General features: G+C 40.4%; 1 protein-coding gene and 1 non-coding gene across 9 annotated transcripts in view; one reads left to right on the top strand and one right to left on the bottom strand.

Annotated features, from left to right (window-relative positions):
• Window positions 1–27,053, bottom strand: part of NUMA1 (nuclear mitotic apparatus protein 1) — a 65,036-nt gene that overhangs the window by 25,822 nt on the left and 12,161 nt on the right. For 5 of the 8 annotated variants that reach the window (XM_036220709.1, XM_036220715.1, XM_036220711.1 and 2 more), the window contains exons 2-3: window positions 3,838–3,911; window positions 45–130 (exon numbers count right to left, since the gene is read on the bottom strand). In XM_036220709.1, the coding sequence (XP_036076602.1) occupies window positions 45–130; window positions 3,838–3,879 (128 nt within the window). In that variant the 5' untranslated portion in view covers window positions 3,880–3,911. Of the gene's footprint in view, window positions 1–44; window positions 131–3,837; window positions 3,912–8,719; window positions 9,137–9,200; window positions 9,414–9,564; window positions 9,783–27,053 lie in introns of those variants that run through there. The other 3 variants (XM_036220712.1, XM_036220714.1, XM_036220710.1) reach the window with 3 other exon arrangements.
• On the top strand, window positions 2,645–2,763 carry LOC118603522. The gene has a single exon (XR_004951221.1). It is a non-coding gene; the product is annotated as a 5S ribosomal RNA (ribosomal RNA).

Genomic DNA, 27,053 nt, shown 5'->3' with positions numbered 1-27,053 from the left:
TGTGACTTTACTCGAAAGGCAGGAGAGGTATGTGGCATACTCACATGCTGTCAATGATCTTGATGAAGACGCTACAGTCCTGGAGCTGCAGCAAGGCCTCCACAGGGTCAGCCACATGCAGGCCATTCACCTGAGACAAAGCAAAGAGCCTGGTGAAAACATCCTAAGCGCCAGAAGCACTGGGGTCCGTTCCTTTCCTCAGAAGTTGACAATTCTCTGCTAATTGTGACTACCTACAGTTCTTGGCTATAGCTATGAAGAAATAGATGATTCTAGAATTTTTAATTTCAGCAAAGGAATGCTGTTGCACCTGCTCATCCAGTGACAGCCACCTGAATGCTACCATCAAAGTCCTTCCTCTGGCTTCAACTAAGAGCTTAAATTCTCCTATGATGTTCTAACACTAGGGGTATCCTTCGCATACAGGTAGATAAAAAATGGTTGTGGAAGGAATACAAGAGAAACTAGTACCACCATTGCCTCTAGAGAAAGGAACTTGATGGCTGGGGAGTCAGAGGTGGCAAAAAGAAAGGCTTTTTATATCATAGCCCTTTGTGTATCTCTTGAATGCTTATGTTATAATCCTTCGTGGTTCAAATTTTTATATTACAGCCCTTTGTGTCTCTTGAATTTTGAAGTATCTATTAGAAACATATTAAATATTACATATATTTTATACACTCCCACACAGATATAAAATTATTATTAATGCATTTTTTAAATTCATTCCAGACATAAAACTTTGGCTGAGGAAGGAGGGAAAATGATGGGAAAACAAGATAATTAAAGAAAAAGTGAAGAAGGGAAAGAAGAAATGGAAACCACAAAGAAAAACTCATCAATTCTGATACATTCCCCTATTCTCTTTGCCTTCAGGCAGGTATCCATCTAAATCAGTTTTTACCACTAGAAAATTCACCAGCAGTCACATGCAAATGAATCAGGTACACAGGTTTTTCAACAAGCATATATGGTCAGCTTCTACAGGAAATCCTCAAAAATTTCACAGGCACCAAGTTCATCAGGCTGAAGTTTACCTTTGTGTTACTTTAGGAAGGGTTTGCCTAATCAATCAATCAAATGGGATTATGGATTAACAACACAAAGTAAAAGTACTAAATGCAAAGCACTATTATGATTAATGAAATTAAAATAATGAAGTAGATCCACCGAGACTTCTACTTCTTAGCAGTTAAATTAGCTGTATGCAATGGAGAAGGGAATTTACAAAGAAATCAATAATTCAGCTACATAAATAATAGTATTTATTTCAGTTAAATACTTTTATATTAAAAACAACTTCTAATGGATCCAAATTAAAACGGGTTAAAAGTTAAAAAAAGTGGAATACAAAATATGATCTTTCACTGAAGTCTTAAAGACAATATGGTTGGTATTAATGAATACCATCTATTGAAAAAAGTTTAATGTAGTTTAGCAGGTAAATTTTCTAGGAAGATTCTGAATACTAAAGGCCAAGATCCCTTCTACCTCCTAAAAATGAAGAGATTGCCAAGACTTAAGCATTTAAAACTGAACTCCCTGCAATACCTGCAATTTAGGTAAAATATTCAAGGGCTATGAAAGCTCGTTCACTAACGAGACTAAAAAAAAAAAATCACATCAGTTAGCTGATTTAAAGTCACTTAAGGAATCTTATTTGGAATACCAATAATCCAGCAATGGTTTTTTTATGGATATAAAAAGGTGTTTTCTTCCTGTGCATTATTTTGCTCTCAAATGAGAAATCCTGGAAAGCTGAAGTAGAGAAGCGCTTTCATCTCTCGTCAGGTCATAAAACATGCAAGTGAGGGCCAGCCTCACAGCAGAAACCAAGAACCGCCTGTCAGGCTTTTGGTGTTTAAGGTTGTTGAATCTTCAAGTTCCCTTTTCTCTGTAACAACTTATTCATTATAATTGTTTGGTACAAAATTATTTCAAGCTACACATTAAGTAAAATAAAATATAAACTTATTTTTACATTATAAATTACTGAAAATGTGGAAAACCGAAAAACTCCAGTCATTCTAGTATTTTAATACAAGCCTTGTAAGTATTTTGATTATTTCTTTCTAGTCTTTTTTTTTTTTCCTGGATCATTTTTTTTTTTTTTACCACAGATGTAATTATCACACGTGTGTGTTCTAAACCACTTCTCACGAACATAAGCATTATTTCATGAGTGTTGCTACAGTGTCATAAAATTCACTTTAGCTGTCTAATTTTTGTTTAAATTGAAAAATTCTATGTAACTTTTTAAATATTTTAATGCATGTTCATCATGATTTTTGAGAAAAGTATACAAGCATCTGTTGTTACATAAAATTCGTCTTGTGTATGTTCTTGGAAATGGTAGTAATCATAAAAATAAGCCTAAACAACGAGATAAACTGATTTACTTAAAACAATGTCGCTAAAGGATCCCCCAATATTCACTTAATCCATTGAACTACAGACATAATTCACCAACCTTTTTTGGGAAATAAGAGAAGAAGGGAGACATAATGTTCCTATTAGACATAAAACACTGAAAGTAATGTAAATGTAAAATATATAAAATATAAATATAAACATACCCATTTAAAATTATACAACTAAACTTGGCATCTATTTCAGAAACTGAATATTAAGAATGCATATTTGCACCTACGGCCATGCCACCCTGAACATGCCTGATCTTGTCTGACCTCGGAAGCTAAGCAGGGTCGGGCCTGGTTAGTACTTGGATGGGAGACCACCTAGGAAGACCGGGTGCTGTAGGCTTTTTAAAAAGAATGCATATTTGGTACATTAAACACAAATTTCCTGACTAGAGATTTGGTAGTACTTAAAGACAATGGTTCATTAAATCTACCCTATCTGGAAATTAAGTTTGTTTCCTTTAAAATATTCTATAACTTTTTTCAAAAACTGGCTCTTTAATTGGCTAACTGATCAGTAGTCAGGGTGACTACTAAAATACTTTGTACCAAATAGCATGCCCAAGCAATATTTAAGTATCAAAAATTATTTATTCAGATACTGTGTTGGTTTTGCATGTATGCGCTAAATGTTTTTTACATACATTATCTCAATATACTCACAGTAATCCCATGACTACGTCGTTGTCATCATCTACTTATTGTCATCATCATCATCATCATCATTTCCATTTTTAAAATGAGGTGCTGAGAAGCTCAGTAACTCGCCCTGGGTCACACAGGCCAGAACAATGATTCTAAGTCAGGCTGTCTGGCTCCAAGGTCCATGCTTGTCATCACTACATTTCATGGCCTCTTTTATTTCTCTGTTACTTTAAATTCCCAAGACTCAGTATTATTTTTTTCATTTGCTACTGTCTCGGGCAAAAAAATATATGAAAATACCTAGCAAAAGGATTTTGGTGAAGTAATCAAGAAGGCAACAGAATAATGATGGAAGCAGACAAAACACAGTAAAGAGAAGGGAACCCTGCCCTACAATTAAATGCCTTTGAAGACCAAAGTCCCTGTATGTCAGTCAGTAAAGTTCAGCATCAACCCTTTTAGTCAGAAAAATATACAGGGAACATATGAGGATGGGTTTCCATGCCACGCTGCAGCAACCCTTCCCATGACCAAAAGGGAATACATACCTTAGGGAAGCCTCTTCTAACCTGCACAAATAGTCATGATCGCTATCAGCAGCAATATCATTAGAAATGATAAAAGTCAAAAACTCAGGGGAAAGGCAAAGGATAAACTATATTTCCTTCATCTAGAGATTAGAAAACTACACAGATGTGGCTCCTAAAGCACCCCTCTCCCACACCCTCAGGCTTCCTGGAGAAGCGCAGCAAAGAAGAGGAAGACCACTCACCCAAGAGAGGAGTGTAGCCGCCCGGGTAGCATGGAGCGTCATCTTGATGATACCAGAATGTCACCCCAATGCACCTGGGATCCAACAGAAGAAGAGCAGTTAATTATATCAGATATCCATCATGAAGGGGGCGGGAAACAGTTCCATTTATTAGCAGCTCTGAATGCTTAAATAAATCACTCTTCACTTGGCACTTAATCCACCAAGGCAACATGGGAATATTTAGAGAGCTTAGAGTATACATCAAAATTACTATATAACTTATTATTGCAAAGCTGACAATAAAGAATCTTGCATTTAATTTAATGTCCACAAGTTCTACACATGATCTTTCTGTTCTATAGAAAATACAACATTCAAAGCTGGCCTTCAACCCTGCTCTGTGGGACCTGATGTCTTTAAGACAGAATAATCAAGGTTTTCCAGACAGATCTCTGTCTGAATGCTGATTCCCTATTACCATGATCTTGTGACCTTGGACAAGTAGCATAACCTCTTTTAGTCTGTTTCCTCATTTGCAAAATGGGATCGGCAAACATTTCTCTGGGATACTGTGATACTTCAAGATAAAGCAAGTAACACAGTGTCTGCCTCATGGTAGGGATTCAATAAATCAGGGGTCTTCAACCCCAAGCCATGGTCTAATACCAGTCAGTGGCCTGTCAGGAACTGGGCTGCAGAGCAGGAGGTGAGCAGCGGGAGAACAAGAGAAGCCTCATCTGTATTTGCAGCCGCTCCCCAGCACTAGCATCACCACCTCAGCTTCACCTCCGATCGTCAAGCATTAGATTCTCATAGGAGCACTGGTTTCCGGTGCCAAAAATGTTGGGGACCACTGCAATAAATGATCACCATTCTTAAGCAGAAAGGTTGGTTTCTGGCTCTTTCTGCAAGTACCCAAATTTTACCTAACAATAATAACCAAATCCAAAACCTCTCCAAATTCTAGATTTTTAAATCCCCCACAGAAACATCAAAGACGAGGTTCAAATGGGGGATCTGGTGAAGCCAAATCCAATTATGGCAGATAGCCCATGGGACATTTAATAAAAGATTAGGTATCTATCCTGGTATTACCCCCAATTTCCCAACCCACTGGAAATTGGCCATCTACCTGCCTACCTGCCCAAGAGACCACAGACTTGGTGACTAAATAGTCCCTAACACCTCCTAGCAGCCCCCACAATTCCCACAAATCTCCATGGGAGCAATCAGCCCCACCCCCTATCTCCTGCCACAGATGCTCAGTTTGTTAGTACTCTACAAGGAAGAACAGAAGTGGTAAGAGCCACATTGTCTTTGACACTCCGCACATAGCAGCATCTCCAAGGTGTGAGTTCTATGGAACCAACATTTTCTAAGCACCTTCTATATGCAAAGTGTTAAGGATAAGAAAGCACCATTTTTGTCCATATGGTGCTCACTGTCTAGTAGGGAAAAAGAGATAGAAATCTCTTAGTGCTTTCTATGCAAGTGTACCCTGTTTATCAACCAATCAAAAAGGTTATTTTCTTACTCTTTACATGTGTTCACCCTGTGCTGGAAGCTAGATGAGAGTATATAACAAAATTACTTGAAATGAGAAACAATGACATGGTCTTTGCCTTCGAGAGGCTTACAGCAGGGTAAGAAGTGAAATAAAACATACATGAAGCATTAAATAATAGAAGAAAATAATTAAATGCTAAATGTAACTGAATGCTAATTATAATTGTTTCCTGACCCTACAAAACCCAACATGACATACCAATGTCTGTCTTGGAAGTAAGCCAATTCACCTGGGCTTTGGCAATAGCAAGTGAAGTGGTTAAGGGAGATCTCAGCAGGGCAGAGAAACTAAGGGGCCTATCTGCTCCTCAGTCTTGATGATTTTCACCCAGGATGGCCTACCTGTATGTACTAACTGTCTAGCTCACTAGGGCCAGGCAAGGATGAAGGCAGATGGCCTCAATTACTGCACTGAAAAAAGGCTTTTCTGGTAGTTGGCTAGCCTAAAGTTACAGGGACCACGCCTGGCCCTTGTGGTAAAGGTTGAAATAGCCAAATGCTTGACTGAGCCTTTAAAAAAGAAAAAAAGTCTAAGCTATTCAGGAACAAGGCAAATGACGCCCAGATTATCCCCCCCCCCTTCATCTCCACTGCTGCCTCTAGACTTGCCGATCTTTTGATGAGGCCCAAAACTTCAGTCAGAAATTTTATTTGCAACCGGAGGTAGATCTTACCCCCTCTAAGAGAGTCCACAGCTGTGCTGCTAAAAATGACCTGAGGTTTAACCATCCTCTTTCCTTCATCTCAGAGGCAAAGCATATAACCTATGTCCTCCCAGGGGAGCCTATCTAAAACTAGTTCCACTGCTCATGAAAACTGGTGTCAAGGCCAAATGCCTTCTTTTATGGTTCAGAGGAATCCAATACTCAACAACACGAGGAACTCAAGAAGGACCTTGTCAGCTCAAAGCCCATAAAGGGGCACTTTCTCAGAGACAAGACATTGGGGCAAGAGCCTTCAGGACAGCCCATCCAGTCACTCTTCTCTGAGTAAAGAATGATTGAAGCCAGAGGCATAGCTAGTCCTTAGCATTGGGACTACAGCTTTAAGTAGGCCTTGGCTTGGAACCCAAGGGCTCCCAGCCAGAGCACCATCCTCCCCACCCTCCCCCTGAAATCTGAGGCAGGCCCCACCCAGAAGACTGGGTGATGGCGGTGGAAAAACAGATCCCTGCGATTGTAGCCTGGAACCATTTCACAGAAAGATCCCCTGAGATCCACTCCAACACAATCAAGCAACCCTTGCAACCCCCAATCAACAAATAAACAAAAAAAGAAAACCCGAAATGCAGGCCTTCTGAGGGCACCTTCAGAGGTCTTACCTACCTGACCCTTTAAAAAGAGCCCCAGAATCCAAAAGAGGCTTCAGATATCTAATAAAGTGCCCACCTCTTTCCCCTGGGCTCAAGAAGGAACCAAGACACAGAAGCAACCGCCTGATAAAATAAAGGCCTTGCATCTCCTTTACATTTTCAAAACTGGCATAATGTAACTCTCACCATCAGGACCAATTCTCACATTTACAGTAACCTCTCTCTGTTTCCGAAGAAATATCAGGACAAGAAAAATGACAAGAGACACACAGCCACTTGACATGCACCCTCTCTGGGTCTTAAAGAGTTAAAACCCAGCCACTGTTTCCTACCAGGGCTGAAGCTAATGCAAAACACCTGCTCAGATACAAGGACCAAGAGGGGTCAGGTTGCTGAGCCCTGGGGTCTGTTCTGGAAAAGCTTCAGTTTTAAGAGTTGATCAAGTGATAGGCCAAAGGCCAGAGGGTCTGAGTTGTAGCAGCACTGCTCTCCTTACCCCGCCCCCCAGCCTGGATGCCAGCTTCTTTTGAGACCGCCTCTTAGCACTAACTGCCTGCCTGCCTGCCTGCACACTAGCCCTGCCTCCAGATAACACCAAAGTGACCTTTGGTCCCAGAGAGCTGCAAAACTGCACTGATAGCTCAGTTCATGCCTCCACTGAACCCTCATTCTCTTAGATGCTAATTCCCACTTCCAGAATTTCAGGGCCCAAAGCCCACATAAATTCCCACCTCGAAGGGGTCCTTCCTCAAGCACGGTCCTCTATCTCAAGGTTTCAAAGGCTCACAGCTCATAAGGGAAATGGCTATCCCATCTGTGTGCCCATGCTCAGTGGCAAGATTTACCACCACTTATCCTGACAGCCTGCCTGCTTGCAGCCATAAGAATTCCATGCTCTGTACACTTTTCTAAAAGAGGTACTCCCACCATCTGAGAGATACCTACATCTAAAGAGTGGACACCCTGATCTTGGAACTCCTCTGATTCTGACTCTGGGAGGGATAAGTTGAGTGGCACAGGCAATCAAGTGCCCACACCTCACCTGGTAGTTTACACCAGAAAGGCCCAGAAAAAGCCAAGCTATGTGGCTATAGGCTAACTTATCAGAAAGAACAGAAGAGCAAACACTTGCTGGTTTGGAGGTGGTAAAAGGCCCAAGGACCAGCAGCTGCAAGGGAAGCCAAAGAGGGAAAAACACAATCCTTTTTAATTCCTGGGGAGTCCTGAGTAGGCTGCCTCGTCCAAGTCCAAAACGTTTCTCTGTACTCCTGAGATCAGGGTAACCAGCTTGCTGGATGTATGCTCTGGGCTCAGGCCTCCCCCTCTTCACACAGACCACCCGCTCTGTGTAGCCCAGAGTCCCCAGAGTCCCCGAGGCCCTGGTGAGGAACAGGGAGAGACTGCAAGGGAAACCAAGATTGCCTTGGCTTCTTCAAAAGCGGCTTGCTGATATCTGCCCTCCCCCATGCTCTGTAGGGTCTGTGTATATGGGCAAAAAGGATGCAATCGAACCAGGCCTGGGGCCTACAGCCATATACATATACTGCACCACACGCGCACACCCGCGCCCACTCCAGCAGTTCATCAGCACCTGCCCCCACTACTATATTCACACGCCCTGCTCCCTACCAGTTGAAAAATGAATCTTTTTCACTCCGCATCACTGCGTACACACCTAGGCCTCACTTGGGCATGGAGAAGCTCTCCTAAGCTGTCTCTACAGCTCAACGTGCAGGCGCACACGCTTTCCCCCTCTGAACAAAAACGCGCTGACATCTACGCGAGGGGGAAAGAAAGCAACCCTGTGCTCTGAAAGGCGCCAACTCCCGGATGTTGGCAAGCTCTGCTCCCAACGCCTGCTTCTAGTGTTTACTTGCTCTCCCTCTCTTTTCCCTCCCCTTTAAGGATGGCGCAGTAAAGGGAGGTGATGGGGGAGCCTGCACCGCACCCCCACGTCCATGTTCGAACAAAAACCCCCGAGAAAGAGTGAGGAGAGAAAGTCTCAGTGCAGGAGGGCCTTACCAGATTCCTAAAGCCAAACGTATTTACAGGTTTTAATCCGCCATTAGCATTTAAATCTTGAAAGGAGAGGAGGAAGGGGGGGCTAGTGGAAAGTAACCCCACACACAAAAGAAAAGTTGTTGGTTTTCTTCTCAGTCAGCCTGGCAGGAGCGATCTTCCTGGCTGACAGCCAGAAGTGCGTCACAGCCAGGAGTCTGCTTTCTTTAAAGGCACAGCAAGCTTCCGCGATCTGGGAGCCACAGGAAAGCAGGGAACTCTCAGCAAGGGGGGAGGGGTAGCAGTCAGGGGCAAGGAGGGAGGGGCACACTGGAGAGGAGGGGCAGCGAAGGCCTGGCGCACAAACAAGAGAATAGGACGCATGGAGAGGGGTGGGGGGACACCAGCCAGCAGACAAAAACACTGAACTGCAACAGTGGCAATAGCCAAGGCAAACTGTGACATAAACACACAAAACACACTCACAGCGGCCTGCCTGACAAACCTGATACCACCCGGACACTCCCCCTTTGCCTCTTAAGACTGCAGTGACAGCCAGTCCATCTTTCTGGCAAGCAACGGAAGGGCAGGCCACGGGCTAACTCCCTGATGATTAGATCAGCCCCAGCCTGGCGGCAAGCAGGGGAGGGAGAAAGACCCGGGAACAGAGGCTTTGGAGAGCGAGCCAGACGAGCCAGACGCAGGCCCTTTTAAACGGGGGCAGCTTCCTGCCGGCTCCAGGGCGGGCAATGTCTTTAAGCATACACATGCAGCTCACACACAAAGCGCCTGCCTCCTGTGGGTGCCGCCTGCCCTGGGACATGGCCACCCCCAAGCACATTCCCCGAGGGACTCTCTCTAGCCCGTACCTTCTGCGTGGCAAGGCCAGGATGTTGCACTCCTCCCCCTCGGCCACCCAAACAAGAAGCCCAGGCAAACTGTGGCCCTGGAGTGCAGGCCTGGGCTGTCCTGTCTGGGTGGCTGCGTGCTATTGTCGACTGTGGAATGGCCGCCAAAATCCCAGCTGTGCTGCCAGAACCTAATCCCCTGTTCCGCTGAGCACTTGTGGGGAGGGGCCGAGGGGCCGAGGGGCCAAGGCACGGGACCTAGTAAGGCAGGCACTGGCTGCAGCCCCTTAACAGACACAGGCACTGGGACCCATCAGCAGACCCAACAGGCTCTGCCTCTCCTACACAGTCTAAAAGAAGATATGTCTGGCTCTTAGAACAAAACCACAACGTTTCCACCGACTGAACAGTGACCGTCGGCAAGACAAGACAAATCCACCAGTTACCAGGAACCCCCTCATCTTTCTTTTGTTTGCATCACAAACATGCATTAAGCACCTACTATGTGCAAGGTACTGCAATCAGACATTGTAGAGTATACAGAGATGAATTAAACCCAGCATCTACACTGAGATAGGTTATAATTCCACAGGACATATAAAATGTGCCTCGAAAATTATATTTTAAGACAGTATGTGCTAACTCCCACAAAAAGATAAAAAAAAATTCTAACCAGGTTAAAGTAGGGAAGAACTCAGAAAACAAAGTGATATTTTAATTTGGATCTTAAAACACAGGTAGGATTTTCAGTGGAAATGGAGAGGAGTGGGGAAGAAGGGAAAGCAGAGAGAAGGTGTGGAAGTAGCAGGGAAACAAACCTGAAGAGTGAGTTAGGGTCAGAGTTGGAGAATCTTGAACTTCAAGCCAAGAAATCAAATAAAAATTTAAATGTTTAGATGTTTATTTTGTTTTTAACACAGAGATGTGGTACAATGAGAACTCTACTTTAAGAAATTATTCTGGTATATAAATGAATGAAATGAGCAGCAGGGAGGAGGGTCAGAAGGCTGCCACAACAGACAGGATTCAGGTAGTGAGGTCAAGAAGAATGATAAGGTAAGAGAGAATGGTAAGAAGGGAAATGAGAGACATTGTGGAGACAGGATGAAGAGAATGACTGGAAGCAGATGGAGAAACTGTAAAGGAGAAGAATGTGTGAGGGATGGCTAGGAGGACAGGAAGGCCACATATAGAATTAAGTGGGGATATGATATGGATCATGTTAGAACAAGAGAGAAAACAGGTAAAATAAACAGTAACTAATGCTTACTGAGTGGATACCATGTGCTAGGCCCTGGCCAAATGTGTATTAACTCACTCATCTGAAAAACTCCCTTAGTGAAGTAGGTACTATATTGTCATTCAACTTTATAGATGAGGAAACAGCCACAGAGATGAAATAATTCACTGAAGATCGCACAACTAGTTAAAGACAGAACTCTTTACCATTTGCCGCTATGTGACTCTGACAGGTAATCTCTGAGCTTCATTATCTCTATTTGTAAAAGGATAAAGATACTTATTTTATAAGGCTGTGATGAGGATTAATTCAGTAACATCTGAAACGTGCCTATCACATTAGCTAGCACATAAGGTACAACATGTTGCTTAACAAAGGTTAATTTCCTAGTTGGGCATTTGGCCCCTTGTCACCAGGGTGTCCCAAACAGAAGTTGGCTCACCATTTGTTGGGGAAGCTAGTGAGGGTGCTTCTTCCTGGAGCAGGAGATTGGATCCTCAGGATGCTTGCTTTCCTTCTATCAGTTTACATTTTTTAATTTTACTTTAAAATCTGGCTCAAATTTCAACTCCTCAAATATTTCTTAACAGATTAACAGTGGTTATCTTGGGGAGGAGTTAAATTGTGGATGACTTTCTATACTATGTTTCTTTCCTGTTTGAATTTATTTTTAATAACTACGATCAGAAAAATGTGTCTACAGTCTCCTTTTGGCGCTTGTACCTCCTTAACTGTATATGCATGCTTCAAGGGCGTACCAGTTCCATCTCCTTCTCTATGATCCCCCATAGTACTTAGCACACTAGGGTTCCTTGAATCTGTTCCACTGAACTACATCTGGATGGCAGGTTTCCAAATTCAATCTTCTGTCCACCAGAGAATGACTATGGTGAGTGGTGGGGGTACTGTGGAGGGAGTGAGACCAAGGCCCATTGCTGCAGAGACCTTGCATGGCCCCACATCTTCTCGCAGGCCCTGTAGCTTATTCCTACAGCATCACTCGCAGAAAGAAGCACCTTGAAAGCAAAGGCAAAGGCAAAGCAAAAATCAAAGCTTTTATAGAAAAGCAAAGTGGCAAACATAAGTTCACCACTAGCACAATCGACACTCCAGAAAATGTATGAGGTAAAAAGAGGAGGCAGGCCTGCTAAAATATCTCCCTGGCCACATTTGGCATTGTGTCAGCCCTGAAGTTCCCTAGTGCAAGAAAGAATCGATACTGTTTCTCAAAACAATACAAGAGGGCTTCCCTCCCCCTCCCTCGCCCCCACCCCCCCCCCCACCCGCCTCCCCTCTTGGCTCTAAACTCAAGGCAAGAGCTTCCAGCTGTGCAGCCTCGGAGGGGCTGAATTCTCCTCTGGAACCTCTCCACCAAAGTTGCCAAGGTTCAAGCTTCTGTGCCTTCTCTTCGGGACAGCTCAAGAAGCCAGGCCAGTTTCTCTAGCCTCTCCCTCCCCCACCACAATGCCGCCAACCACGCCCCTTCTGTGGTAGCAGCAGAACTTCCACACACCTCCTCCCAGACTAGCCTGACAGCAGGCAGGCCACATGGCTCCTGCCTGATTCTACAGCCCAGGCTCATTGTCCCTGAAAGACTGGGATAGGAGTGCTAAAACCATTTTTATAGGGGTGGGGCGGGAAGGAAAGGAAGGGAAGAGAAGGGAAGGGAAGGGAAGGGAAGGAAAAATGACTAATAAAATTCAGAAGTGTTCAGATAGACGTTGGAGGGCATTGGTGATGGATGTGGAGCACACAGTGTGTTTCAAAGGGTCTGGGAATAGTACATCTCCTGAGCAGGGTAGTAGGTGCATGGGTGTTTATTATTCTTGTTTAAAATGTAAATGTATAGTTTTTAATGCATATTACCATTTTATAATGTTTAAACGAGAGACCAATTCCCGAGATGGCCCAGAAGTGGGGTGGTTCTAATACAAATAATTTACCAGACATTTAAGGCGCTGCATGACCTGGCCCCCAGTTTTACCTTATAGAGCCATTTATGCCCTTACCCAAACCCTCCACCTTGCCAGACTGGTCTTCTCACTGTCCTCTCAAGTCCCTGAACCTCCTACCTCAGTCTACCTAACCTGGAAGGGAAACTTGCTGCAAAAAGCTGTAGGCTAGAGCCAGTGAGAGCCTCTCTCAGTCCTAGGCCCTCCTAGAAGTAAAGTTGGAAGGAAAAACCCTCTTATGGATCCACTGCCCTATGCAATGCCTCCTAGTCTTTCTTCTGCTTAGCTTAATAAATACCTAAAGACTATTATTATTCCTGTTGCTATTGCTGTTATAATTAATAGCTAACATTTAATGAGCACTTAGTATGCATCGGGTACTAGGCTAAACACTACCATGCTTTATTTTGTTTAATACTCACAATAACCCAATGACACAATAACCCAAATACTATGATTATCCTTATTTTACAGAAAATAAAACTGAGAATGAGATTAAATAATTTGCCTTGGGTCACACAGCTAGTAAGTGTTAAAACCAAAATTCAAGCCCAATTAGGTCTGTCTCCCGAGTTTACCCTCTTACATGGTCATCTCATTTAATCCTCAGGACTATCTACAAGGTAGCTTTATTTCTATTTTAAAGACGAGGAAATCTGAAGTTCAGGAATTGAGTCACATAAGTAGTAAGTTGTCAATCTGATCTCTACATTATTCTCTACTGCTCTTAAAAAACAATCATTGAATATATGAATAAAAACTAGCATATTCTCGGTGGCTCAGAGCAGCTTTGTCCCTCTACCTCCTCATAAAAAGCAACTTTTGAATCAAAACAACTGAACAGTTCTAATTTCAAAAGTAACCAGTAAGAATTTTTTCTGAAGATGCAAGTTTTACAAACACTGAAGGATCAAAACTCCTCTGAAGCAGCAAGCATGAAAAAAGAGTGTTCTACTAGAAGGGCTGTTGGACATATCTCAAGGGTGAGAAGACGCGGAGAAAGACGGTGGAGGAAAAGCCAATGGCTGGAGGGGAGGACTGTTTCAGAACCCTGACCTAGAGCTTATTTATCAGGCCTCGTTCTCCCTCTCCAGAGGGTAGTGACTACGTAATGAGGCAGTGCTGGTAAGCCTGCAGCTTCCTGGGGAGGAAAGCAGAGGGCAAATTAAGACCCAGAGAGGATTCATTATAACATCCAAAAAGCCCTATTCACTTCTCCCTCAAGAAGGTCTTTCTACAAAACACCTAAGAACAAGTTCACCCTGTTTCACTGTCACAGAGGAATATATGGCTCTGTCCCTACAGTCAACATGTCTAGCACAAATGTTTACTCAAAAACACAGAACTGATGATGAGAAAGGTAAAAGAAACTGAAGGGGGAAATATTTAATGTAAAGATTTGCAACTCTTAGAGACAGCCTTGCTAATGGTAGAAAACACTAGATTTGGTGTTGGAAGCCCCTGGAGGTAAGTTCTACTGCTTACTAAATTTGTGACTTTAGGCAAGTCATTTGACCTAGCCTGGGTTTCAGTAAAAGGAAGAGATTGGGTTAGATAATACCTAAAGTACTTCTAAAAATATCCCTTGATTCTTTCACCTCCCAAAAAAATCTCCATGACCCCATGATCTTTCTCCAGGATACCATTCCCAACAACAGCAACAAGTCTTGCAATAAAATAATTTCCTCGGAATCTGGTCAAAACTTCACCAGTTAGGGTTTGCTTTCCGGAAAAAAAAAAAAAAAAAAGCAAGTACCCTAGAAACTGGCACTTTGTGTTACCCTATGGTGCCTTATCACGAAGTGAGGCACAAGTGGCTGCTTCTTTAATCCTGATGAAAGGAGGAGGTCCTTGGAAACTGGCTAGTACCAAATTTACATGGGGTACAACAAAAGGTGATTGGTGCTATACTCAAGACATTTATAAGAAAGGTCTCATAAATAAAAGCCACGGATCTCTCTCTCTCTCTCCTCTCTCTCGCTATCTCTCCTTCTCCCCATGCATGCAAAGAGAAGACTGCCATGTGAGACAAAATGAGAAGACAACCTTCTATAAGCCAGAAAAAGAGGTTTCACAATAAATCAGTCCTAATGTCAACTTGACCTTGGACTTCTTGCCTCCAGAACTATTAGAATAAAATTTCTGTTATTTAAGCTAATAAATAAAATGAATAAATAAAAGCCACAGACAAAATGCAATTAATAATTACATTGGTTTAAACAGCCTAAAGAAAAGCAGGTTTCTATACCTGGTCAACAAATCGCAGAATCTCAAGGTTGAAAGAGACCTTAACCATCATGTAGTCCCACCCTACATCCATGATGGAATACACGTGACGACTTTGCTTAAGATTTGCTATCTCCTTCCTGAGACAAATTTTACAACTTACTTTTATGCCTGAGCAAGATCTACCTATTTGAGACAATCTGTGATTTTAAATCATAAGCTTGGAGAACAGGGGGCTTTGCCCCAGATCTGGTTTATTTCAAATAGGCTTTAAGTAGCTAAGAAACTCAGAAGATGTCTCCCCATCTCCTTCCTCCCTTCTTCCCCTCTGCTTTATCTCCATGTTTCCACCTCTTACACATCACTGAGACCCCTCTGTCTTTGTAGTTCAAAATCCACTTCTTCTACCACACCAGGATGCCTTTAACCACTGATAGAAATTAACAAATAAATATTAGTAGGGGTTAGGTTTCTAAATAAGATGCTAGATTGACTCAAGAACCAAATTTGTCAGTATGTTACTAGTAAGTAAAATAAATGAAATGGTGTCTAACATGACTATGATAAAAAAAAAAAAAATCACTAACATCTGAATAGATTTCAAGAATTTAAGGAAGGCTGTTTCACATCTCAATTAATCCCAAGAGGCAAGCATGTTTATTGCATTTTTTAGACTAGGAACCTAAGGCTCAGAAAAAAGATACCTGCCTCAAGGTCAACTGCTACGGTTGCAGAGTTTTCTAAATCCAGTGTTCTCTCCAGCACACCTCAACCATATCCTATACTCTTCTCATCAGTGTAGTCCTTTGTACATAAAGCACTTACACATTCCTTGTTCAAATTGTTTCTGTCACAGCTCATGAAATGAACAGGGCAAATGTCATTTTCTCCCATTTTCAAAGATGCTAAGTAACCTGAACAGTGCTAGCTAAAATAACATCCATGTATCTGGCATCACTGAGAAGTATGAAATTCCTCACAAACAATTTTCCTAACAACTGAAATTTTCCCCCTTTTGGACCAAACTTTTATTTTAAAAACACTATTTGCAATGCAAATAACATGTATGTTACTCTTTATTTGGAACTAATAAAATTTAATCAGGGTCATTCAATAATAGACATGAAATAAACACCTGTAGATACTGTGTTGGGGACTCGGATGAACTAAACAGGCTTATTACCCTGTGAAGAAACATAGACCTATAATTCACCCGAATATGAGGCCAAAGAACACGAACTTGGGTTGAAAGGAAGGTAAGAGAACATTGAAAAATCTGTTGGAGACAGATAGTGACTTACTTAAGAGCACTGAGAAGTACTGTAGCATCCTGAGCAGGAGAGTGGCCATACCTGTGTGCACTTTTTTAAAAGATAGGTCTGGCATAACATTGAGTCCAGAGACAGAATGCAGAGCTAGATGGCATTTGTTGTAGCAGAGATAAAACTGCTGCTGCCAGGACAGGGGCAGTAAGAACTAAAAAGGAAGGTATATTTGAAAGGCATTGCAGAGGTAGACTCAAAGCTCTCAGGATGTGAGGGTGTGGGAAAGGTGGGGAGTGGAAAAGACCTCCAGGATTCTTGCTTTGGTGAAAAGACTTCAGAACAGGAAACTTGGAGAAGCTACTGTTTTTGAGGTACTGTGAGGGACTAATTAACTCAGGAGGGCATGATGAGGAAAACTTTACCAAAGAAGTAACACTTAGGCTGAGTACTTAAAGCTTGAGTAAGGTAAGGTTTCACCCAAAGAGAAGTAAAAAGAGCATTCTAGGCAGAGAGAACAGCACGTGCAAAGACAGTGCTTATTACATTTGAGCAGTGAGCATGTAATTTTAGGAAGGTGTAGTAGTTGTTAAGGATAAGTAGTGCTAAATTGTGAGGCACTTACATTATGCTAAGGAATTCAGATTTTATCCTGTAGGTGACACGGGGCGGGGGGAGCTTTCTAAGGGGAGGATGTGAAGGGGAATAACATAGATCAGATCTATGTTCCAGTCTGTACAAAGTTCAGGCTGGAATGGTAAGAAACAGAAGGAAGGCAACATAGCATAATGGCTAAAGCATGGGGTCTAGAGTTAGACTACCCAATTAAAATCCTGGCTCTATAGCTTACTAGCTGTGCAACCTTGGTCAAATTATTTAACCTCTCTATGTTCCCAGTTTTCCCATCTGCAAAATGGGAATAATAATAGTACTTCCTCAGAGGGTCATTACAAGGAATTAACAAGATGGTATGTGTAAAGTGCTTAGCACAATACCTGTACAGAGACAAATGCTAGCTGCTATTAGAGGCTGAAAGTTTATTAATAGAAAGTCATATCCACGTAAGGTCTAGTGTTGTGCATGCTCTTCCTTCTACTAAAAGCTTTCTTGTCCTAACTCTTCACCTAGTTAATTCTAATTTATCCTTCATATCTAGGCTCAAATGTTACCTCCTCATGTAAACTCTCCCTTATCACCTAGGTCAAATTTCTACTAATTAGCACCATATTCCTTTCCATCATAGCACTCATAGTTTCTCATTACACCTTTTTGTATTTCATTAATGTATTTTTCCTACTACTATGTGTTCCGTTCAATAACAAACTGTGCTCACAGTTGAATTCTTAGAACTCAGAACAATGACTGGCACATAGAAAGGTTTCGAATTACATTTTAAGAGAGAACTCTCTTCAGATGCAATCTTTATATAGAACCCAGCACAAAGGTAAAAGTAGATGGTTTGAAGAAAGAATGTTTGGAGCCTTGTCACCTCTGCTTCCACCTGGTCCCTAAGTCAGTTCTGTAGTTCTATGAAGCTTTGCAGAATGCAGTGTAAAACCACTGTTTGTTCCAAGCAAGTAGTGTGATATATGTCTGAAGTAAGGCAATAATAAAAAAAAGGAAGTAATAGCTTTGAGAATTACTTATGACAGGCCCTGATAATTCCTTATAAGAAAGATTCTAGCAACATCTCTAAATTTCCTAGCTTGATGGGTAAATAAACGTGTGCAAAAAAAAGCAAAATAACTTCATTCCTTAAGTACTAGTATTAACCTATCGAGTAAGTACTATTAATACCCTCTTTAATAGAAGAGGTTTCAAAATATTCCAGCAACCTGTCCAAGACCATGAGGCTAATAAGTAGCAGAATTAAGATTTAAACCCAGGTCTGTCCGTCTCACTCCAAAGTCCATCATTTAAACCATCATGCTACACTGCCAATTTGAGAGTTTGGTTTTAAACATGAGGTATCTACTGGATATATACAATTAGGAAAATCCAGTAACTAGTGAAAAATATGACCTGAGGCTAAAGATACAGATTTGGGTCACATTTGGCACTGTGTGACTATAATCATATGAGAGTCTACGGTAAGATCATGCTTGTTTATCAGGCCTATAAAGATGTGATGTATTCATTTGTTATTGAAATGTGTTAATCTTTTGCCAAAGCCTCTGCCTTGCACAGCTCCAGGGGGTGCCAGCATTAAAAGAGAAAGTGAGAAACTTTGGGAGAAACTCCAGATCTCTGGGATTCCTTTCAGCCTTTTATATTATTTCCACTCAAGGGAAAATTTAATGGAAGCCAATGACCACGCCAACATCGACAAAAAAAGGAGGCAATACAAATGGTTGAGAGAATAGGTTTTGGGATCAGACAATCTTCTTCATTTTCTCTCCTTACTTTAGGCTCATGTTATCTCCTGCTTGGGATTAACCTCCCTCACCAAAAACGACTACCATTTGTGTATGGCTTTTCACACTGACAGCCCTCCTGTCTAACAAAGTATTTCACAGATTCATATCAGCTTTCTGAGGTAGACATTAATGTTTTCATTTTATCAAAGAGGAATGAAGTTCTGAAAAAAACCTTGCCTAAGATTACATAACTGAAAAACAACAAGACCACGATGTGACTGTGATCTTCGGGCTCCAAAGCTGGAGCTCTCTGCAGCAGACTCACCCAAGATAACTATGAGCCACTCATTATAAACCGAGTCATTATCCCTATGTACACTCAGTGCATTTAAAAAGAAAATGGCAAGGGAATAATGACTGGAAGGGGGCTACTGGTAATGTTCTGTTTCTTTCTTTCTTTTTTTTTTTTAACAAAGCCAAGTTCATTTGTTTATTTATTTGTTCATTGCATTTGAAGTACTTCTCAAAGACATCCTTGGTCCGAGACTCTGCCATAGTCCTTAACCACCACACAACTGCAACCAACCACTTTATAGGGTGTTCCCTGTTGATTTTACAGAGGCCTACCCATTCCTCTAGTTTCTTGTCATCAACCTTAATTAGGTTGATGTGGTGTTAAGCACAAAGGGCCTCCGCCAACTTGCTATGCACAGGCTCATCACAACTGGATGCAAGCACGCAAAGGTGGGACTGGTGCTAAATTCATCTAAAAGTTCAGATGCTTCTGCGACAACTTGAAATTTCATTAATTTGATGGTTTAGTCTTGCAAACTGCTAAATGAGGGTTCCTACCTTTTCATCTAGATAATGTGAAATTAGCCCCACGACCTACAGGTAGCCATACTGTTATTTCATAATTGTTTACTTCATTAACTCTAAAAAAATTTAAAAGCACCTCTAAAAAAATCAATTAAGATGAAAAGCTGTTTAGGAAACTCCATTTCTTGCTTATACAAGTTTATTTTCCTTGTCCTCTAAAACGAATGAAGTGATACAAAAGTTAGACAAAAAATAAAATTAATAATCTCTCAGTCCCTTTCCATTCCCCTCCAAGTCTTCCCCCAAGAAGTATTAATGAATTTTTCCAAGCCCCCCAAAACATAAGCACAAATATATCTTTATATTTAAGAGAAATTTTTGTTTTCTATATTTAAACTAGGTTTATACTTTAACATTGCTCTTCAACTTATTTTTCTCACTTAATCATGAACATCCCCCACAAGTGTCAATAACTTTCTAACTCATACTTTTAAAAAGCTGTATAACACAGTTCATATAAAGGATATACTGTAATGTGTTCATATATTTTATTGATGCACATGACTATTTTCGAACTGTTAACATTTCAGACAATGCTGTAATAAATATCCTTGTACATGTTTCTTTTTCAACAAAAGAAAAAAACTATTTCTACACATACACTTTCCTTGTCCCATGTCTTCATTGCTTCCTTTCTTATTATCATCCCTGCCTCACTTGCTCACAGAATTCTCCTCAGGGCCCAGTGTGACAATGTGGGGCAAAGCAATTTGGAGAATGTTAAGACATGACATGTGATAGTTACTGTTGGTAAATTAGAATTGGCTTGTCTTGGCTGCCTCTCCCAGCCATCTGCAAACAATGCCTGCCCACCTCCCCGCCCCCACCCCATACATGTTGTGCTCCTCGATCTGGTCTCAGCAGCTGCTTCCAACTCAATTGATGTGGGCAGAGCTGGCTTGGGGATTTAATCCTACTCTGTCACACTCCTGACCCTGACAAGTACACATAGGCCCACCAGTTATCTAAAGAAGTGGAAAGGAGAAGAATTCATTATCACCGTGAAACAATATAATACAGAAGTATATAGAATAAAATGCAAAACTCCCCATTCACTAAACCTTAACAAACATTTGCCAACGGTAAAACCCCTCTTCAGAGGAACCACTGTTATAAGTTTGTTGTATAACTTTTCAGACTTTTCCTAAGCATGTATACACACATACACATATATACACATATGTGTGTATATACACGTATGTATGTATATACATATGTATACAGAGAGAGACACAAAGAGTGTGTTTGGTCTATAAACCTGTAATCATACTGTATAATTGGTTCTGCAACTTGCCTTTTCCACTTAAAAATTTCTCTGACATGTTTCCATACTAGTATATAATGGATTTCTCATACCTTTAAAAGCTCAAGAAAAATGCTGAAAAAATGCTATAGAGATTGCGTCACTTTATTTTTCCATTTTGCTATATCGGAACACTTAGGTTGTCCGTAGTATTTTGCCATGACAAAGAATGCTGTATCTATAATACCGGTACACACCTCATTTTACATAAAAGCTATTATCACTCTATGATATATACCAATAATTGGAATTGATGAAGTCTGTGCATGTTAAAGTTGACAGATACTCCCAAATTACCATCCAAAAAGGTGTATCAATTTTAATTCCAGCAACAAAGCATAAAAATTACTGTTTCTACAACCTTCCAACAGTAGATATTATTTTTATTTTATCAATATAAAACATAGGAAACAATATAGTTTTAATTTACATTTTTCTGATTTCCAAAAAATTAAATATCAGTATGTGTAACTGGTCATTCTTTTTTTTTTATGGAAAATATTACCATTTTGATTTTAAACATGAGGACTTAAAGAGGCTAAGGTGACTGCTAGTAAGTTGCAGATGTCAAAGCTAAGTTTTCTAACTTCTCATGAAAGCTAGGCCTTCTATCTAATATATTTCCAGTACCCGGGGGTCAACAAACTATGGCCTGCAGGCAAGCTGCCCACATTTTGTGAATCAAGTTTTACTGGCACATAGCCATCTCCATTCATTTATGTACTATCTATGGCTACTTCTGTTCACCATGCCAGAGGTGAGTAGTTGTAACTATATAGCCTACACAGCCTAAAATATTGACTCTCTGAGCCTAAATAAAATAAAAACTCACATTTAAAACCTAAAGAAAAGTTGACCAATGGAGATTAATTGTTGTCCAATCAACTAGAGTATGGCTGTTGGACAATACAGCTGATTTTGAAATAAATTTATATGCAGTATAGGTCTGGTATATAATAACGAAGAAAAAAGCCACAAACACTCAAGTGAATTCAAAAGACATTCCCCTGCTTCTGGGTTGGGACGCTACTCTAGAGGGTTTCCAGTAAGCTAGTCTTCATCTTCCTTGTCTCTTTAACTTCAACTAATGGGAAACTAATGGTTCCTCAGTGACTTTGACAAGCAATGTAACTCCCACTCACACACTACAATGATAATATGAAATTAAAGTAAGCCCTACTATGTCTGCTGCCAATCCCCACCCCACCCCACACCCGCCACACACACATAATACAGGTGTCTCCTTCCCTTTTGCTTGTAGACGGAAGATTCACTAAGAAGCAGCTGAACATTTCAGCATATCTAGCCAACTGCTAAGAGTAAGGGTCCTGACCTCTGTGGCAAAAGAAGGCACCCTTCTGAAGATCCTGACCACAAAAATTAATAATTTCTACTGGGTATTTTAGGGCCATTAAGTTCCTATGGGGCAGAAGGCGAAGGTACCATCATCCCCATTTTATAAATGGGGAACTGCCGGTAACCTTTCTTTTTCCTTTCACTTCCAAAGGTCATTTTAGCAAATGGGGCTTCATAAGAGTGGACATCACCAGAGGCTCCTCCTCACCCCCACCATTTTCTCCTTCCACTCTCTCTCAAATTTTGATTTTATACAATAATGCCAAAATATCTATCATACTCTCCAGAAAAGTTAAATAAATCTAGTATTTTGAATAAGAAATATATCAAAGAAAGAACAGTGTATTTTCTCATGCAAGTGAGCAGGTAGGCACTTTTTTTTTTTCAATTAGAGTTGACATTCAATATTATTTTATATAGGCAGACATTTGTTTTTTAAATTTTTTTTAGGCCAGGCAACACTAATGCAATCCCCCCCTTTTTTAAATTAATTAATTCATTCATTCATTCATTCATTCTTTCATTCATTCATTCATTTATATGCCTGCAGCACCTGCTCTTCCTAGGTGGTCTCCTAGCCAAGTACTAACCAGGCCCGACCCTACTAAGCTTCTGAGATCAGACGGGACTGGGCTTGTTCAGGGTAGCATGGCCATTGACAGGCAGGTATTCTGAAAGTGGTTCTCTGGAAAGAAATTTGGCAATACATTATTAAAAACCTAAAAAATGTTCATATTCAAATATTGTGCTAAGTGAAATAAGCCAGACACAAAAAAAGAAAATGTGCATGCTCCCACTTATGAGGTACCTAGAATGGGCAAATTCATAGAGACAAAGAGTAAGAAGAGAGGGTAACAGGGAGTAATGAGAATTATTGTTTAATAGGTACAGAGTTTCTGTTTGGGATGATGAGAATGTCCTGGATATGGAGAACAGTGATGGTTGCACAACATTGTAAATAAACTTAATGCCAATGAATAACACTTAATTGAGAATTTCTATTAAATTGTGAATTCAACACTTAAAAATGGTTAAAATGGTGAATTTTTTTACGTATATTTTACCAAAAATTTTTAAAGTAAGATTACTAAAACAACAAAGTTCATGTTCTTTGAGTTTTAATCATAGCAATAAAAGTTTAGGTAATAATCTGAAATGTAAACAAAGATATATATATTAACAGAATTATTTATCATTCTGAACTGGAGAAAAGCTAAATATCTAACAATAACTCAAATTAATTGTGATACATCCATATGATGAAAGCTTATGTAGTTATTAAAATATTTTCAATTATTTTAATGATATGAGGAAAAACTGAAATGTTGACTTTAAAAAGCAGGATATAAAGCTTTAGTATGGTATGAACTCTATTTATTTCCCCCATCTTTATTGAAATATAATGTACAATTAGTTGTTTGTATTTACATCGTACAAGTCAATGAGTTTTTTTCAATTATAGTTAGCATACAATAATATACATTTCAGTTATATAGCATATTAATCAGAGATCCACATAACTCACAAAGTGACCACCCCATTAAATCTAGTATCGCATTTCCCCCTTACATATTTATTCCAACATTATTAACCATCTTCCCCATGCTACACTCTAAATCTCCATGCCTATTCTGCAACTATCCGTTTATACCTCATAATCCCTTTGCTTTTTGTCCCCCATAAAACCCTTCCCATCTAGTATCCCTCTAAATATTCTCTGTATCTATGAGTCTATTTCTGCTTTTGTTGATTTTGTTCTTTAGATTTCACATGTATGTTGTGAAATCATGCAATATTTGTCTTTCTCTATCCAACCCACTTCATTCAGTGCAATACCCTCTAGATTCATCAAGGCAGTATCTTTTTCCATCCCCTTTTAGTCTGTCTTTTAATCTAAATTGAGTCTCTTATAGGTAGCATATGTAGGGATCTTGTTTTCTTATCCATTCATCCACTCTGTCTTTTAGCTGGAGCACTTAATTCTTTTCCATTTCAGGTACTTGTTGATAGAAATGTAGTTATTACCATTCTTTATTCATGTTTTTGATATGTTTTTTCTTCTTAAAGAAGTCCCTCTAACATGTCCTGTAATACTGACTTGGTGTTGACAAATTCCTTTGGCTTACTTTTGTCTGCAAAGCTTTTTATCTGTCTGTCAACTCTAAATGATAGCTTTGCTGGATAAAGTATCCTTGGTTGTAGGATCCTGGGTTTTCATCATGTCAAACATTTTGTCTCAAGACCTTCTGTCCTGCATAGTTTCTTTTGAGATATCAGCTGCCAGTCTTATGGATAGGATACTCCCTTGTAGATAACTGCTTTTCTCTTGCTGCTTTTAAAATTCTCTCTTTGTATTTAACCTTTGGCATTTTAATTATGATGGGTCTTGGTGTGGGCCTCTTTGGGTTCCTAGTTTTTAGGACTCTGAGCTTCCTGGGTTTTTATGTCTATTTCCTTCACCAGGTTAGGGAAGTTTTCCATCATTATTTCTTCAAATAGCTGTTCAACATCTTGTTTTCCTTCAGGTACCCCAATGACACAGGCATTTTTACCTTTACTAACGTCCCACAGGCTCCTTAAATTATTATTATAGACTTGGCTTCTTTTTTCTTGCTATTCTGATTGAGTGTCCTTGGCTTTCCCATCCTCTATATAGGTCATTTGATCCTCTTCTTTATTCACTTTGTTTATTGTATTTAATAAATTTCTCATCTCAGAAAATGTGTCCTTTGCTTCTAAATGGTTCCCTTTTATAATTTCCATTTCCATTTGTTGAAGTTCTCACTGAATTCATCTACACTTCCCATAAGCTCATTGAGCATCTTTATAACCAGTGTTTTGAACTCTGTATCTGTTAGATTGCTTGACTCCATTATTTCTGGATCTCTGTTCTATTCTCTCATATGGTTTCTGCTTATCTTCCCATTTTGGCTGCCTTTCCGTGTTTGTTTCTATGTACTAACCAAAGCTCCTAAGCCTCCTGGTCTTATTAGTACGGCTTTGTGTAGTAGGTGTCTGGTGGCACAGTCCTCAGAAGGGTTCAGCTGCAGACCAAGTTTAGCCCCAGCCTGTGCCCCTCTGGGGCTACCTGTCAAGATTCAGCAAGCAATCCACAGATGCTGTGCTTATAGTTGCCTCAAAAGGCCACAACAGAAACTGAAACTAGCTGCCTCCAGTGTGAGTTTAGGCGCTGCTCAGCAAGGAGCACCTGACTCACTGAGGATATACCTGGATGTGGCTTGGGTGGGGCCATGAGTTGGGGGAGGTAGAGTTTCAGGGAATCTTCTAAGTGGAGCAATGTCTGTTATCCAGTTTGATAACATCTCTCTCCACTATGGCGGCGATGAGACCCATGCACCGAGAGGAGGCAGGGCTCAAGAGAGGAACACTGGATACTGCCAGCACTTCCATACATAGCAAATCTTGCCTTGGCCCTCACTCCAACAACTCAGTGCACCCTTGTATGTCCCCACGCTGCTGAATGGGCACTGGTGCTCAGAGTAAGCAGGTCGGTCACCGCGAAAGTCCATTTGTGGTGGCCCCTTTAAGAGGCATCTGCAGCTGCCGCTACTGCAGCCACAGCCTCTGCCCCACTCAGCCACTCGGTACTGAGCAGCCCTGCATCCTCACCCTGTCCTACCCTTCTGCCGTTGCAGGGTGATTTCTTAGGTTCTTCCCTAGTTGTATAGCTTGTTCATCTAGATCCCAGGTGATATTTCCTTGCTGTTTGCTCCTTGTTTCTGTCACAACTTTGATTTGGTTGCCAGAGGGATGAACAGAGCCTCTATCATATACACCATTTTTCCGCTTCTCTGAACCCAATTTATTTTTTAAAGTACATACACACACATCTGCATACTTATGAGTGTGAATGTACGTATATTTCTAAGGAAGTATACCAAATATTATCTATTTCTGAGTTGTGGACTTATGGGTCATTTTCACTTTCTCCCTTTAAACCTTATTTTTCTTGTTTTCTAAACTACCATGATATACAATCAGGAAAAAAATAATAATTCACATTGTTTCACCCCGTAATCTACTAACAGACTTACATAAGTAACTTAAAACTACTGACAAAATGTATGTGTAATAATGCTCAAAGATACACCAGAAACCAATAATTACTAATTTAAAACTATGAATAAATAATAAATAATGGTTACCTCTGCAGAGTAGGATTTGGATAAAGGGTAAAGTATGGGGGACTTACCTGTTATAAATAACTTGTATAAAAGTATTACAGTATTATTTAAAATAGAAACAACTGAAAGCACTATAAAAATCTCAATTATGTAGGCATTAGAAATAATTACAGTTTCAGCAACATTCAAATATTTGTGAAATTTATATAATGAAAATGATGGTAAACAGGAAAAAGCAGAAAACAAAGTTGTAGTTAATGTATAATCCAGACAATGTAAAACAGAAATATGCATAGGTATACAAAATATTGAAATATGAAGATGGAAATAAGTCATTTTCTCCAGACTGTGGGATTATGGATGATTTTAGTTTTCTTCTTTATACTTTTCTGTATTTTACCTATTTCCTACAGTGAACATATACTATTTTTCAATCCAGTTCAAAAATGTTTTTGGTTTCCACTGTATAATCAGAAGTCTACATGTATGAGAAATTGTATCCTCAAAGGATTAGCAGTAGAAGGAACCCACTAGCAAGAAGACTGTACATAATGTATATACCTAAGAAAACCTTCATCTTTGCGGGGGCGGAGGGGGCGAGACTCAGTCTAAAGGGACACTGCTGACCACTTCCTGCCTTCCTGCTTTTGGAGTTGCTTTAGTAAATGTAAACGCGGAATCAACTGCCTAAAGGTGAGATGTCTGACAAACTTTAAACTCAAGGGACCAGGTCCACCCTGTAATCTAAGCCATTCGTTACACTTACAAAATAGACCAAGACCTAAGTAAT

The sequence above is a fragment of the Rousettus aegyptiacus genome, unplaced genomic scaffold, assembly GCF_014176215.1.
Source record: "Rousettus aegyptiacus isolate mRouAeg1 unplaced genomic scaffold, mRouAeg1.p scaffold_m13_p_5, whole genome shotgun sequence".
Lineage (NCBI taxonomy): Eukaryota > Metazoa > Chordata > Mammalia > Chiroptera > Pteropodidae > Rousettus > Rousettus aegyptiacus.
Note: the sequence above shows the minus strand (reverse complement) of the source record. Positions and strands in the feature narration are given on the sequence as shown.